Source organism: Panthera pardus, unplaced genomic scaffold, assembly GCF_024362965.1.
Source record: "Panthera pardus isolate Hobbes unplaced genomic scaffold, ASM2436296v1 HiC_scaffold_12, whole genome shotgun sequence".
Classification (NCBI taxonomy): domain Eukaryota; kingdom Metazoa; phylum Chordata; class Mammalia; order Carnivora; family Felidae; genus Panthera; species Panthera pardus.
Genome location: NW_026526677.1, coordinates 13,615,215 through 13,632,646, shown reverse-complemented (window position 1 = coordinate 13,632,646; position 17,432 = coordinate 13,615,215). Strand labels below are relative to the sequence as shown.

The following is a 17,432-nucleotide window of genomic DNA, read 5'->3' as shown; positions in this document are numbered from 1 at the left end:
TCCCATTTCAAATATGATTTTATGACTTGAGGGAGATTTAAACCATACACTTGAACTCTTCTTTTTATGGGAGAGAGTACCAAATCCAAAGAGATCAGGGATGAATTGTCCAAGTTTACACAGTATCTTTGCACAACTCCCAGAACTAGTACATGGAAATACTGTCTTCCAGGTCAATAATATTTCCATAACTTCCTGTTAGAGACCTGTTTGGGGTAATCTGTCATTAGGTTAAAATATTATTTGTAACTATTGATGATTGATTTTTTAAATGTTTTTGCTTCTTGTAACAGGTTAAAACTGACCAATGGAAAATAAGAATCAGACTGAAGTGACTGAATTTCTTTTCTTGGGTCTCACAGACATTCTCCAAGAGCAGATTGTCCTCTTTGTCATGCTCTTCATTGTCTATCTTGTCACCCTGGGGGGTAACATAGGGATGATCATTCTCATATGGACTGATCTCAGATTCCACACTCCTATGTACTTTTTTCTCAGCCACTTGTCCTTTGTAGATATTTGTTCCTCTTCTTCCATTGCCCCCAAGATGCTGTATGATATCTTTGCAGAGAAAAAAGGTATCTCTTTCATGGGTTGTGCTACACAGATGTGGTTCTCTGGTTTCTTTGTGGCAACTGAATGTTTCCTCCTGGCTTCCATGGCATATGACCGGTACATGGCCATCTGTAAGCCCTTGTTGTATACACTCATCATGTCCCAGAGGGTCTGTGTGCAGCTGGTAGTAGGGCCTTATGCCATGGCTCTTCTAAGCACAATGACCCATACAATTCTCACTTTTCGCTTACCCTTCTGTGGTACAAATATCATCAATCACTTCTTCTGTGACATTTCACCATTGCTTTCCTTAGCATGTGCAGACATCTTGATCAATAAATTAGTGCTGTTCATCTTGGCTGGAGCTGTAGTAATGCTCAGTGGCTTGATCATCATGGTCTCCTATGTTTGCATCCTGGCGGCCATCTTGAAGATGCAGACTGCTGATGGGAGAAGGAAAGCTTTCTCCACCTGCTCTTCTCACCTGGCAGTTGTCTCCATCCTGTATGGGACTCTTTTCTTTACCTATGTTCAGCCTGGCTCAAGTCCCTCCCTGGATATCGATAAAGTGATTTCTCTGTTTTATACCGTGGTGATCCCCATGTTGAACCCCCTCATCTACAGCCTGAGGAACAAGGAGGTAAAAAATGCACTCAGGAGGAAGTTTGAAAGGAAAAATTCTCTAATGGTTTTGGCAAAATAGAACCCTGCCGTGTTGTACCATAGATGTTGGTGCAGGCTGTGTAGGAGAAAGATCACTGAAGTGGAAATCAGAAGCTGCATGTGAATTTGTCCACTGCCGGGTCATAAGTGATTTGAAAAATGGACTAGTACTTAAATATTTTTTCTGCCCCATCTTGTTGTCTGTGACATGACAAGAGTTTCAAAACAAAATAGTGAAATATTGAGAATATTAATGTGAAAATATACTGAAAGAAAACTTAGGTGAATATTTTACTATCATGGATATTTGAATACTATTTTATCCAGACAAGAAAACCAAAAGTTATAATAAAAAGTTCAGAGTACCACAAACAATATTAAAAAGTAAACAATAAAATGAGAAAATGTTTGTGACATGTGCCAAATAATGAGATAATATCCCTAATAATGAAAGAACAGTCTAAAATTCAATGGAAACAAAACTAGATAAATGGGGAAAAAATGAACAAGCAATTCACAGAAATGGTGATCCCTACACAGAAATGTATGGAAAAAAGGTTCACTATCATCATTGGTCAAGTAAGTGAAATGAAATTAAAATGTCAGTGCAGTGCCTTTTAATAGAGATGAAATATTATTAGTTTTCAATGACGATGAAGTTCCTGTTTGGCCATGTACATTCTGTATTTTCTGTTTATAATATGAATTCCCCATTACCCAAAAAATCTGGTAGTTTCTATATAAAATGATCAATTTACACAGCATTTGACGTAGAATTTCTCCTTTATAAATCTGAACAACAGAAATGTAAAGGCCAATGAATAAGATTACGTATATATAACAATTATGCATGGAAAAATAAAATAAAGAAAATAGTTCTTACATCATTATAAGAAAAGTCAAGTTGTGTTTGTGTGTGTGTGTGTGTGTGTGTGTGTGTGTGTGCAAAATGCACAACAAATGAAAAGATTAGATAAGGTAATTATAGACTGACCTGGAGAGGACAATTGTATGCAGTCACTGTCAGGTGGAAAAAAACTCAAGCTGAAGATCAAAGTGTAGTTACGATCACTAAGAACAAGGACGAAAGCTGTATAATAAAATGTGCATGTGCATGCAGGTGTAAATGAGTACAGGGAGAACTATAAAGGATGCACAGCAAGCTGTTGACATTGATCACTTCAATGGGAGCTGCATTTGAGGTGGGAAAGGAGAAGTTTTATTCATGTACATTTGAATTGCTGCTTAATCACGCCCTCTGCCTTTACTTGGGCTCCATTTATATGGAGTTCCATTTACATCTTATGATTTCTGCTTTGCCTATTGTACTTTATTGGAGGATCTGACAGGACCCACAGCATTAGAGCAGTCCTGGATACATACACACATGGTGGCTTCTGGACAAGACTTCGCTTTTATTACGGCCCACAAACATACCAGGAGCTCTTTCTCAAAAGCCATAGCATTCTTTTTGCCAATGGTATAGAATGGCTCCTGAAGCTCAGGACCAGCAGCATTCCCACTGAGGTTTGTAATAAGCTCCATGTTGCTTTTTTCCCATGACCATCACTTTCCTTATAGATCCTGTTGTATCACGTGGCCCAAGGGGCAGGGCTGCTTGCACTATACCTGGACCTGCTGCAGAGCCTCTCCTGTTCTGCATCCCGCTTAATGCCTACAGCCTTCTGTGCCATTTGGTATCCTTGTTGGAGATCTATTCCTAGCTGTGGAATAGGCTGCCTCCAAGACCCAAAGAGGCCTACTGGGACCCTCTGGTTCTTTCTTCATAAATTTTACTTTGAATGGAGTATTCTAGCATACCCCTAACCACTGGACCTGTAAAACTCACCCGACATTTCAAGTTCCTGAATCCTAATAGGTGTTTGTGTGTTTGTGTTCTGTCTCCCACCCTCTGGAGCGCAGGTGTCTTATCAAGGTCTCCAATGTTCCAGCATCTGCTTGTGTAACCTGCTCTATCAGCATGATATTACCAATATAGTAGACATTACAATTAGTATCCACTAAGTGTAGTAGGTAGGAGGCCAAATACCTTAGGGGGCCACATACCTGGGGACTATATTAAGGAGGGGAGGCGAGTTAATACAGCCTTGAGGAAAAATTGTAAATCAATATTGTTGTTCATCTCATATGAATATAAATTGTTTCTCATCCTCCATTCTAGGCAGAATAGAAAAGGATACATTTCCCAAGTCATTAACTGCATACCATGCATGGGAGACCTTGTAAACGATCCCATGTAAGGTATGGAGCTGCTATTGGGCCACTATTTGGTTGAACTTTAAGCAGTCTACAGCCATTCTCTAAGAGCCATCTGATTTCTGGATGGCCAGACTGCTGACTTAAATAGAGAGATAATATGATTACTTCTGCTGTATCCTCTATGTCTTTGGTGGTGGCATTAATTTCTTTATTCACGTGTTCTGGAATCCTATCATTCTCCCTGGCTCTAGGAAGCCTGGATGCATAACAATATCTCATACCACTGGCTTCCCACCAGCTGGAGCCCCTCTTATTAGTGCCTTTCTTTATTGTTTCAGTGGAAGAAGTGTCCTCTCAGGGAACATAGTCCCTTGGGATCTTTTTAATGGATTCCTGATAGCATCATCATCATCATATATATTTACTTATATCATAATTCCTTTCAAGCGTCCTAACATCTCTGAGCCTTTGGGCCCCTTCTTCAATACTCTCCCACGGTAATAATGTTATTTCTACTGCACTTACTGTAGGCTGTCATTCGTTTCAAAGCTCAAGGAGATACCCTGATAGTACATAAGAATACACTCCTGGTGTCTTGCCTAGAAGGTAACTTTTGAGTCACTGGAGTTCTGCATCAGTAAATTCTTCCTCATCCAGCTTTATATTCCTCCCTCCCTAAGCACATTACCTTCAAGCTCTTTTCCATTTCTGGCTGGTACTTATTAGCCAAGCCCTGTAACTCTTTTTGTGGCCAATTCTCTTTAGTCTTCAGACCAAACCATTCTAAGCCTTGCTCTTGGTTTAGGTCGAAAAGCTAAAAGGGGAGGTGGGACAAGATATTGAGAAAAATATTTATTATCTTGTGTCACACCTCCCTCAGGTGAGGGCTCTTTATTGTCTCTGGCAGCGGAAGGTTGGTCTCTTCCAGCAAGGGGGAGAGGGCTACTTTACAGGGTCAGAAGATTTGGGAAAAATGGAATATCTCAAACACATCAGATGTCTTATTCCCTATTCTCAGTGTCCAACTCCTTCCCTATCAGAATCCTGACTTTTATACTGGAAACTTACAGAGGTATGAATTCAGCTCCTTTCTTATTCTGTTTTCCAGTATCAGGTTGTTGGATTGAGCTTCTATGCAGTCTGGTCTCTAACTGTAGGAGATGAAGACCTTTTTAAATGTTGCCTATCTGATTTTGACATCATATCATGCATTGGAAATTGGCCTGTTATTTTCATCCTTTAGCATGTGAGAGGTATTCATTTAACAACAAACTTCATAGTCCAATAGTTACCATATCTTCTGCGCTTTCACAGCCTAGAGATAATTAAATAATTCAATGTGTAGGTTTCACCTGTACCCCAACCCAATCCACTGGTCTTAGTGATTGCAATGCTTGGGCATGCTAGTGGTTATGACTGCCCCATTCCACCATTAAGGGACTCTTGCTGCCAGGTGTCCAGTGAGTGATCTGATTCCAGAATTCCGCCCAAGAATCTGCTGAATTCATTGATCAAGCAAGTTACTAAGGGCAGCCTACATTCAAAGGCAAGGGAAAAAACCTCAGTCTTTCAATGGAGGAATAGCACACATTTATAAGAAAGGAGGTAATAAGCTATGGTCATGTATGAGGTAACCCAATAAAAGCTGTTGGAATTACAAAGCTGAACAAAATTTAGCACCCATATTATAAATAAACAAAAAACCCTCATAGTTTAACATGGTACAGGCATCTGAAATAACTCAATCCACTTACCTGGATAGTTCAATGAATTTATAATACAAAGAGATATGGAAAACAATTCCTAATAAAATTTTGGATAACTATATTACAAAAAAAAATATCCTTTAGAAACTGCTTGCCCTTAGGCATTTTAACTCTCATTTACCTCTTGGACGACAAGAGGAGACTCCATTAAGAACAGACTCAGCATCTCTAAAACTTGAACCTAGCACAGAGTTCTCTAAAGAGTCTGGCTACAAGAATAAAGGACAATTCACTTAATCAATTACAGCATTTGGAAACTAGTCAGTCAGAGAAAGACAAATATATGACTTCACTCATATGAGGACTTAAAGACACAGAAGAGATGAACACAAGGGAAAGGAAACAAAAATACTGTAAAACAGGGAGGGGGACAAAACATAAGAGACTATTAAATATGGAGACAAACAGAGGGTTGCTGGAGGGGGTGTGGGGGGGGATGGGCTAAATGGGTAAGAGGCATTAAGGAATCTACTCCTGAAATCATTGTTGCACTAAATGCTAACTAATTTGGATGTAAACTTAAAAAAATAAATAAATAAAATAAAATAAAAAGTAAACTAAATGAATAAAAATTTTAAAAAAATAACAAGTACTTCAAGCTAAAGCTAAAAAAATAAATAAAATAAATTATAGCATTTGTAGTTTATATGCACAATAGAAGTTCTCGGCCATTAACTGAGCCACAAAATAAAATGTTGCCATTAGTAATCAAATTTATGTGTCTAGAGGGTTTAATGCTAATGAAATAAGTCAGTCAGAGAATGACAACTATTATATGATTTCACTCATATGTAGAATTTAAGAAACATAAATAAGTGAGTAAGTAAATAAATAAATAAATAAATAGGCAAACAAAAAAAAAACAGAGTTTTATATATAGACAACAAACTGGTGGTTTCTAGAGTGGAGGTGGGGGTGGGGGGATGAATGAAATAGGTGAAGGAAATTAAGAGTACACTTATCATGATGAGAACTGAGTAATGTATAAAATTGTTGAATCATTATAATGTCCACCTGGCACTAAGAAAGCACTGTATGTTAATTATACTTGAACTGATAAAAAAAAGTAATAATACATAATGTGAATTAAAATGTAGGTTAAAGGGGTGTCTGGGTGGCTCAGTCGGTTAAGCACTGGACTTCAGCTCACGTTTCATGATTCATGGGTTCAAGTCCCACATCGGACTCTGTGCTGACAGCTCAGAGCCTGGAGCCTGCTTCAGGTTCCCTCTCTCAAAAATAAGTAAACATTAATTTTTTAAATGTGGATTAAAAAGTCATAATTATGAAAAAGTAGCTAAGCAGAATAAAAAACTGAAAGAAAATTGGCTCAAATGTTATAATTGCTTGTCCTTGGATGGTAAGATTCTGGGTAACATTTTTCTCCTCTTCCTTTTTTGTTTTCTAAAATTCGTAAGATAAAGGTATTTTCATTTGAAAAAAAAAAGGAAGCGCAGCATAAAAATTTTAGTAAATAGTGTATGGTGACAGATGGTGACTACATTTATCATAGTGGGCACTGAGTAATGTATATTGTTGACATAATATATTGTACACTCAAAACTAATATAACATTGTATATCAAATATACTTCAATAATGAAAAATGAAAATAATAAAATATAAAAATTAAAAACATTAAACAACAAAAAAGAGATCTGGATCTCAAGTGGCATAGCTTAAGAATAAACTTCACAAGCAACTTCCTTTACAAATGCAAGGAATTCATTGCCACCGATCTCTTCTCTGCCAAGCCTGCTTCCCTGGGCAGAGAAGAGGACTCTGCCCAAATACTTTGCTGCAGTCCCACAGACCAAGTCAAAGCAAGGTTGGCCTTTCCGTGGTTTGAAGTTTCATGCACTGTTTCCCTGGGCACTTTAAAAAGTAAATCCACTCATTGAATACAGGCATTTTTCAAAGATGTAGAAGTCTTTTATTTAACTCTAAAAACTTGGCGTTGACCAAGGAAAGAGGCAAAGCTAAAATAAAACCAAGCATTATATTTGGGGGTCTCAGAACTGCAATTTGGGGGACACAGATTTGGGTAGCAGCCCAAACTGTGTCCTCTCAGAGAACAAAAGTCAAGAGGTTATGAAGACATAAGAGATGGCTTGTATTTGTTGTTTACAAAGAATTTTGATTGGTGTTGGAGGCAGAAAACGAAACTGAATATAATTTGTTGCTAAGGCTATCACTAAGCAAAGTTTCCTAGTGTAGCAAGTTGCAGGTGTTTGGGCTGAATCCTTGGAATATTTGTGGTTTAGCCCCGTCCAAAAGTTGATGGTTTCACTGATGAGGACGCACAAAAGGCCCATCTCCTTTCTGGCCTCCTGGCTCCATTTAAAAACCCCTAGACATATGTGACCTCATTTCATCTCCCATTTCAGTGTCAAAGGGTAAGACTACAAATTTTTCGGCCTTCTTCTAACTGTGACGGTAAAAAATGCTCCGTTATTACTTGTATCCTAATGGCAGAGGCTTACGTGGCAGGAAAGGACCTGGCTTGTTTCTAGAGGCTTGAGACGGAAATCTCTAACAAGAAGTCTATAAAATTCCCTTTCAAAAATGCCGGCAAGCAACACGGAGATGTGTATCAGTAAAGAAACAACGGCCTGAAATCTGCAACACTGTGTGGTATCACCAAGGAAAACAATAATTTAAGCATCAGAGTAATTTGCTGTTTGCATTTCAGTTTACTGCTGGCAATGTGCCCTACTGTTGGGTTTGCTCTAGCCTCAAAAAGTTTACTGTTCCACTGTGATTGTTCCAAGTCGCTCCCAATTATTGGCGGTTTCCTTTCCTAGTCTTCATCATCATCGTCATCGTCATCATCGTCATCGTCATCATCGTCATCGTCATCCTCCGATGAAATCAGCTACAAATGTTTTTAATTATTGGAAGCATCAGTATTACTACCGTTTATGGAGGAACTGCTATGAAGCCTGTTCTCTGCTAAAATGTTTGCTAACATTTTATATTTACAACTCTTTAAGGTAAATCCTACACTGAAAGAAAGAAAATATCAACCCAAAGTCTTTAATCAAGCATGTATTAAGAGTGCTAAAATGTGGGGAGTAGCTTAACATGAGTGTTCTGCGGGGAGCAAGTAGCTGAACGATTTTAAGGCTGATTGGGGATGGTCATTCGAAACTTAATTTTCTTCTAAGAATTATTCCCTGCGCAAATTCTTGGAAAGTAGGAGGAAATGAGTCATCTTAGTCATGGGACAGAAGGTACGAACAGGAAGATGGAATCTCAGGGTAACAGTTATTGGCTGCTTAAGTGCATTTAGGGATAAGAGGTTGCGGGAACATTTGGAAGCTACGAATTTTGCAGGATAGCTAAGGTTTAGTATTGTGATTGTCTGGGATGATCGCACTTATCTCTTGAGTTAGTAGTTAGCAGATACACAGAGGCATTTACACTCTAGGCACTATAAAATATGGGATTACAGTGGTAAGGAACCCACGAAATAGTATCATTGGTAGACTGTGACACGTCTCTTTAGTCCCCCCACTTACCATTCCTAGTCTCAACCAAGAAAGCACATCCGAAGGATTGAAGGCAATTGTTTAAAATGCATTTGCAGGGTGCCCGGGTGGCTCAATCAGTTAAGCATCCGACTTCGGCTCAGGTCATGATCTCCCAGCCTGTGAGTTCAAGCCCCGAGTCGGGCCCTGTGTTGAAAGCTTGGAGCGTGGAGCCTGCCTCAGATTCTGTGTCTCCCTCTCTCTCTGTCCCTTCCCTGCTCGCTCTCTCTCTCTCTCTCTCAAATAAGTAAACTTTAAAAAATAAAAATAAAACAAAATGCATTTGCGATGTTCACATGATCTTTCTGCATTGGGTCTTGCCTGTGCTCTACCTTTACACTTTTATCAGGGCTATAGGTTTGGCTAATGGAACATGTTATAGTAATATTCTCAATAATTTTAAGTGAAATTGCCCTATCAATGCTGATCTAAGATTTTAGTCAATTTTCCTCTATTGTTTTGTGAACCAGCAATAAAGCAAAGACAGTATAGAATCCTCTGATGAGGGATAACACATAATTAACCAAGAGTTAGTCAGTGATTACCCTGGAAGTAACCACATATAATAAACATGGAGGACACTGACCATTCTCCAAAGCCTTTGATGGACTAATAAAACATCCACACACGATTGCCACTAACTGCTTACTTTTGAGATGTGATAAGAAACAAAATTAACCAGTAGACAGTTCTTGTACCAATTTGTATACTTGAACCTGAGGACCGTTCTTTTCACCTAAGATGTATACAAACATTGAAACATATTTATGTTTATATCTCTTATTTTCACTAATAAAACATTGAGGACAGTATTTTTCTGATAGTCTTTTAGTTTTTTCCTGTAAGTCTAGTAAAGATGGATTCTTAAGTAATCAAACACTTGATAGAGACAACAGAAAGCACAGGAAATAATTCTGATAAAGCACAGATTACTTAGAAGAGAAATAAAAACTCTCACAATCTTATCAAGATAGAGCAATAGTCCAAGAAACCTTCATGGCTTAGCAGATGAAGGAAAATTAAGTTTTAGTTCTACGTAAGCACACCTCGTCTGCCAGCCCCGAAGACAGCAGAGGGTGGACACCTGCCCTTTCTTCTCAAACCTCAGCTCTTCTAACTTTCTAACGCAAGCGTCAGTCTCTAGCTGTGTGTAGGTGACTAGGCAGGCTTCCCACAGCAGAGGCCAGCCCACCATGCAGCCACTTCTTTCGTACTTTGCAGCAGTCCCACAAACAGGGGCATCGAAGCAGCTGACGTCTGGGGGCATCTCTGCACTCAAGCGGCGGTCCACCAGCATCTACACACAGGCCACCCCTCCATACAGAGGTCACGGGCCAACTTGAGATTTCCCTCCCGATGCCTCTTTCCCGAGACTCCATTCTTAGGTCTCCTAGCTGGCTCACCAATTGTTGGTTCCTAAACTTGGGAATTACCTAGGTAACATCTAAAACTGGCCACTGTAGTCAGAGGGCAGGAGAGACTGAGGAAAGAGGCAGCCCACATCGTATGGCAGGTGGCAAGTTTAACAAAGAAGAAAACTTCCAGATAATGCTTCTTTGGGACAGCAGCATGATGAGCATCTCTCCACACCTGCCTGCTGGAATCTTTTAAAGTTTACTAATTTTTTGAGAGAGATAAAGATAGAGCATGAGCAGTGGAGGGTTAGAGAAAGAGAGAGGAAGGCAGAAGATCTCAAGTGGGCTCCGTGCGGTAAGTGCAGGGCCGGATGTGGGGCTCAAACCCAGGAACCATGAGATCATGACCTGAGCTAAAATCAAGAGTTGGACACTTAACCGACAGAGCCTCCCAGGCGCCCCCTTAAACGTTTATATAGGGGCCTTCACTGGGTTCAGTCACATACGCCATCCAGATCGTCTCAACAACACATTACTCCCTTGAGGATGCCTCCTTGAAAACAGCTCCCGCTCTGGACAGGTGGGCAGAGTGTACATTCCAAGGACCATGGGTGGGGGCCTCAGAGCCTCTGATTGCCCAGGTCCAGCTAGACAGTCAATGGGTAGCTACATCCTCTTGACGACCACCTCTAGTCAGCCAGTTAGCTAGCCATTATATTAAGCAATTATATCTTTTTTTTTAGTGTTTACATTCTTCAGAGGGAAAATTTTTCTCAATGTCAAAGTGAAGCATTTTCCTATAATAGAATTTGCTTTATCATCTTTTTCATATCATATCATTTCCTTCTCTTGAAGTTTCATAAAGTGTCATTTTCTTTATCTTTTCTTGTTGTTATTGTCCGTTTCCTTACCAGTTTTGGTTGGTTTCAAGTAGAAGAATGGGGCAAAATGGCTTTATACTACTTGATTAAAAAAATTAAGTTCATTTATTTATTTTGAGAGAGAGAGATAGAGGGAAAGAGAGAGAGCTGAGGAGGGGCAGCGAAAGAGGGAGAATCTCAAACAGGCTCCACAGTTAGCACGGAGCCTGATGCAGGGCATGAACCCACAAACCCTGAGGTCATGACCTGAGCTGGAATCAAGAATCAGATGCTTAACTGACTGAACCACGCACGTGCCCCTATTCTACCTCCTTTAAGCAAAGTGTATGATATAATTTAAATGCTACATTCAAATTATTATGGATTGTGAAATATTTTTGCTTTAATTTACACATCGCTCAAAAATGCTTACAGAATATGTCTTCTCAGCAACTCTCTGACATCAGGACTTCATAGGATATAGACCATTGTAAGACCATGTCCTTGACTCTTAAAAGTCAGATGACACTGGAGACGAGCTACTGGGGAAATGTTATGGCAGTTTCAGAGGTGGGAGATCATAACCCTTTTAGGGGATCATAGAAGGTTTTTGAGAGAAAGTGGTGACTGAGGTCATCCAACCTATGTGTTTTAGTTTCTCAATGCTGTCCTGACAAATTACCACAAGTTCAGTGGCTAAAACAACATAATGTTGTATACACAATGTATTGATTTAATGCTCTGCAGGCTAAGGAGTCCTACATGGGTCTCACCAGACTACAATCAGGTGTTGGCAGGATTGCATTGCTTCCTGGAATCTCTAGAGGAAAATGTTTCCCGCTTTCTCCAGCTATTAAACCCTGCCCACATTTCTTAGCTGATGGCCCCTTCCTTCATCTTCAAAACCCTCAGAGTTGCATATCTGCCCATGTTCCTTACTTACATCTCCTGAGAGAGCTCACAGATAATCTCATTCCAAGGTCCTTAAGTTAATAACATGGGTAAAGTCACTTTTTACCATGTAAGGTGACATGATCACCGGTCCCTGGGGTTAAGAGGTGGACATCACTGGAGACCATTATTCTGCCTATGCCACTATTCCCTCAATGTGATATTTTCTCTTCTCCTTCATGAAGCTTTATTCCAATCAAGTTGAATGTTCCTGCCTCCCTGCCTCTGTTCATCTCCTTAGTTCTACCTGAAATGTCTTTCCTCTCAATTTCAGGTCATCTCAAACTTGTCCACCTTTCCAAACCAATCTGCCCATGAAATATTTCCCAACCATTTTAGTGCACAATGACATCTCCTTCTTTGAAAAGTCTGTGCTTTGATTTACCTTGAACTCAGCCAGGGGTACTATGAACTTAAAGAAATGAGTATCCCCCATATTGATTAATAGCAAGTTTTGAAATACACTAGCAAGACTTCAGAATGAACCTGATCTGTGGGAACATAAACTCATTGTCCCAGTACCCCAGAGAGAGTGGTCTTTGGTTTAGTCCAGCTCTTCAGGTCACTAAATAACTGAGGTTTTGATCCCGATTTTAAGCCGGATCTTCTTCTCTCTTTCTGATACTTCAACGTCCAGGTAAATTCTCGGGTCACCGAATGTAGAAATGCAAAGGTCATAGAAATCGTCCCCCTTACAGGGGAGGCGGAGTCTTATTCCTGTTTGCGTGCTGAGCAATAGAAGGATGGAAGCACGTTCCCCTCACCAAACGCCCTCCCCTTGTTAGTCCACAAATGTCCACAACCACTGCCTGCCATTGCACGTAGATTTTGAACTGTGTTAGGCATGAAACGAAAGCAGTGTTTTTCCAACCACTTCAGCTCTCAGTGAAGAAGGGAGCTTTCTCTGAAATGCTGCGGCATATGTCGTCTTGGATTTATCAAACACTGCTTTGAAAAGTGGGCTTTCTTTTTATGCCCAGGCACTATTTCCCGCGATTGATTTTAGTGCTGCCATTAATAAGCAATTGCCCTGTGGAAAATGCATTCCACAGATAATTCTCAAGTAATGATAAACTCAGGGGGCACAAACATTATATTAACTATTGTTTTGTCACTGTAGCATTTCAGGGTTCACATCTTAATCACTGTATCTTCAAAGTGTGAATACTTTTTTTAATATAGGAAATTGTTTGACCTGGTAACAAACATATGAATCTGGACTCTTTCTTACGGATAATCCCACACCTTGTGTTTCTTACTGTCATTTTAAACAGCTTGATGTGTTTTTACTCAGTTGATGAGTCAGAAAAATACTTAAAAATTTTGTAACAATAAAAATGGTAAGCATTTCACACATTGTGTTAATAACATAGAGATCACCTGTCAGAATTTATGCCTTAAATAGGTTTATAAACATTACAGGGAATTAGGGGAAATAATTTTATTTCAATGAACAAAATATATTCATATATTCATGGAAATGTATGGTAACATTGCCGCTAATGATCACGTCAGTTGAGACTAGAGTGGATACTTATTTTTCTCTTGATTTCCATGGGAAGTTCCTATACAATATTTAATAGATTAATTAATCTCAAAGGAAGGGCATCTCAGTGCCTCCCAAACCATTATATTTCTTTTTTGAATTATATGATATGATTATATGAATTACACGATCTGGAAATTTCTTTGATTCATTTAACCCCAAACATGAATCCTCTGTTCCTATTTCTTTCTGCCATTTCTGTATTCATGATGGTTAAAGAGTAAATGTATCCAATCTCTCATTTGCAGGCCTGTCCTTTATAAATATAAAAATGACTATTATGAGTTTCCATAGAACTACCCCTTGTAAAGAATGCTACCGACATTTGTTGACATTTCTCTTTGTAAGCCTTTTATAAGGGGAAGAGATTAATATACACAGATATGAATGTTGTCCTCATTTCATCTGAATGGCACTATCCTCTCCATCAAAACAGGAACGGAAAGGGCTTTATTTCTGTTCTGTTTAGCCGGTCCCAAATGTCTATTATCAGGGTCTGAATTTTTCATCATTTCTTACAATCTCACTGGTTACGGTATTCCTAGGTAGGCATTGTTATTCTATCATGTGATAAAGATGAAATACAGATACTTATTCTCGTTTCAAATACAATTTTAGAACCCAAGGGAAATTTAGATTTGATACTTAGACTGCTCTTTGGATGGCAGAGGGTGCCGAATCCAAAAAGATCAAGTATAAATCGCCCAAGTTTGCACGGTGTCCCAAGGGACAGGAACTATTCCTCAGGAATACCGTTGCCAGTCCAGTGCTGTTTTCCTAACTGCCTCCTTTAGATTAAAAAACACTTGTAATACATTGAAGAAGCTATGATGAATATGGGGCAGCTGGGCGGCTCAGTCAGCTGAGCGACTGACTTCAGCTCAGGTCAGGATCTTATGGTTTGTGGTTTCAAGCCCCGTGTCAGGCTCTGTGCGGAAGCAGGAGCCTGCTTCAGGTTCTCTGTTCCCCATCTCTTTCTGCTCCTCCCCTTTTTGTGTTCTGTCTCTCTGTCCCAAAATAAATAAACATTAAATTTTTTTAAAAGAAGCAATTTTGTGTATGCTAATTAACATTGCAAAAATAAAATGTACTTTTAAATTTCTTACACAGGTTACAACTGACCAGTGAAAGTCTATGTATTTTTCTTAGCCCCTCGACCTTTTAGGTATTGTTCCTCTTCTTCCATTGCCCCCAAGATGCTGTGTGATATCTTTGCATAGAAAAAAGTCAGCTCTCTCAGGGTTGTACCACACAGATGTGGTTCTCTGGTTTCTTTGTGGTATCTGAATGTTTCTTCCTGACGTCCATGGCACATGACTGGTATTTGGCCATCGGTAAGCCCTTGTTGCATGCCCTCATTATGTCCCAGAGGGTCTCTGTGCAGCTGGTTGTAGGGCCTTATGGCATGGCTCTTCTAAGCAGCATGACCTATATGATATTGACTTTTTGCTTACCCTTGTGTGGTCCAAATATCATCAATCATTTTTTCTGTGATATTTCCCTTCTGCTTTCTCTTACATGTGCAAACACTTCCTTGACTCAACTTACATTTTTCTTTTTGGCTGGATCTACAGGAATCCTCAGTGCCCTGATCATGATGGTTTCCCATGTTTGCATCCTGGTGGCCATCTGGAAGAAGACTGCTCATGGGAGGCAGAACGCTTTCTCCACCTGCTCCTCTCACCTGGTAGTTGTCTCCATCCTGTATGGGACTCTTTTCTTTATCTCTGTTCGACCTGGCTCAAGTCCATCCCTGGATATCAATAAAGTGATTTCTCTGTTGTATACTGTGGTGATGCCCATGTTGAACCCCCTCGTCTACAGCTTGGGGAATAAGGAGGTAAGATATACATTTGGGACGAAGTTTGAAAGGAAAACTTCTCCAGCAGTTTTGGTAATTAGAACTCTGTTGTGTTGTACCTTAGATGTTGGTTTATAACATGCAAAAGAACACTGGGCTGAGAACTAGAAGTTCCCTTTATTCCTGAGTACTTACCAGGTTGCTTATAGACTACATATATTTTTTTCATCAGTCTTCTCCATTCCCCTTCCATAAAGTGAAGGGGAATACAAAATAATTTACAGATATATTAAAGGTACAAATGTACTATATGCCAACAGAAAGTACAGAGGAGCATTTATATAGTCTCATATGTGGGAGGACATTTATTCCAGATTAGAAGAGCAAATGTTGTAAGAGAAAGGTCAACAGTGTTCATTAATAAAGTTTCATACACTTTGTTCTGTTGAACAATGGAAAGTGAGAGGGCTTTTGCAAAGTAGGTGACTTACAATAAGGTAATGTCCCGATGAGAAAGTCCTGAACCCAAACGTACGTGTGTATGACACACAGTAGAGACATGGACCAGTAAATGGCTGTATGAGCAATGGGTACAGCAGGAAATGGGAATGGCCAAAAATATAAATATACTAAAAATTGCTGAACTTCACAATGGCTGGGAAAAATGAAATCACAATGACAAGACAGTGTTTCTTTTTCATTTGTCACGTTAGCAGACATCACAACGATTTGTGCAATGCTGGTAAGGTTGCCCACGAATGTTGACCACGACATTACACTTAGCGACATTGGCTAAGTATAGAACAGCTACATTTTCAGAAAGTAATTTGATGATTTCTGTTAAAATTCACATACTCGTTGACCTGGCTCTCTTACATTTGGAAATCTGTGCTGTCGCAATATCAACACCAGACATAAATGCTGCAACATCATTTGTAGGGGGGGAAAAGGAAACAACCTCAATTTGTATCATTAGGAGAAACATACATTCCTTGAAGTGTTGGGTGGCTAATTATTAAAAAAAGTAAATTAAATATTAATGTTTTGGTTCGGAGGAAACGTCCTGATACGATCATTGATAAGAAAAAAAATCAGGTCAAACCTTAATCTGTAGAACCGATCACAGTTTGTGTGGGTTTGCAACTTCCTGGGGAGCTTCCGCTGAAATCCACAACCGGCCCCATCACCAAAGGCAGGGAGAGACCAAAGAGAGAAGCAGGCCACTCCAGAATGGTAGGGAGCACGTTGACCAGACAAGAAAACTTACTTGCGAGGTTGTCCTGGTCGCAGCAGTAAGACCATAGCCCTTCTGCCTCCTGCCCAATCTTGAAAGATTAGATAGAGGCAGTCACACATGCCGTCCAGAGTGTCCAAGAACACATCACTGTCTCAAGGCTGTGTCCTTGGGGCAGCTTTTGGGAGCCGAGAAAGCAGGCAGAATGCACGTTCGAAGGACAGGGTCTGGGAGAGGAGCCTCCAGTTGCCAGGGTCCAGATCACAGATCAACCAGAGGTCAGATCTTCTCGTTGACCAACCCCCCAACATGTAAACAAAGGTGAACAAGGGGGGCGGGTAAAACCCACCTCATGTGTAAAAGACATTGGTGTGTGCCTATGGACATGATCATAGAGAGAATTGTGCAAAGTCACTGGCCACGCTGTTAACGTTGGTTACTTTAGTAACATGACATTGAAAGGAGCCACAGAGAGTGGGGGTGCTTCATGCTTGTCTGAGTGGTCGGACTTGTTTTGCAACAAATATGCTTAATTTCATAACTAAAATTTACTCTTGAAAAGCTGCCATCTGTGTCAAAACTGAATGAATGAATAAGTGAATGAATGAAAATAGCCATAAGTAAATAGATTTAGGCAGATGGACTCAATGACTTCTGGTGAAGCTATTTCTCCATGCTAACACTCTCTGGTTTAATCAAACACTTTTACCTACTGGTGACTGAAATCTTTGTCAAAAACTAAGTAAAAGCAAGAGATTCTTAGCAACTCTCTGCTCCCATCTCACTTTTTCCCTCTGAGGACCTGTGTCTCCCCTCATCCCTCCCCCTTCACCCCAGAACCTGTCATTTTTATACAAGGTGGTATGTTTTCTCCTTATTAAACACTTTGAAATGATAAAAAAAAATGCTGAATTCAAAATGACACAATGCAAATGATGCAATTTGAAAAGTA

The 17,432-nt window shown here is 39.8% G+C and overlaps 1 protein-coding gene and 1 pseudogene across 1 annotated transcript; both read left to right on the top strand.

Annotated features, from left to right (window-relative positions):
- Positions 1–307: 307 nt before the first annotated feature.
- On the top strand, positions 308–1,258 carry LOC109245324 (olfactory receptor 5G3-like). Its single transcript, XM_019412628.2, has one exon. It carries the CDS (start codon positions 308–310, stop codon positions 1,256–1,258), a length of 951 nt encoding a protein of 316 aa, XP_019268173.1.
- A 5,832-nt stretch (positions 1,259–7,090) lies between these two features.
- Positions 7,091–16,776, top strand: LOC109245146 (olfactory receptor 5G3-like; annotated as a pseudogene).
- Positions 16,777–17,432: the final 656 nt, after the last annotated feature.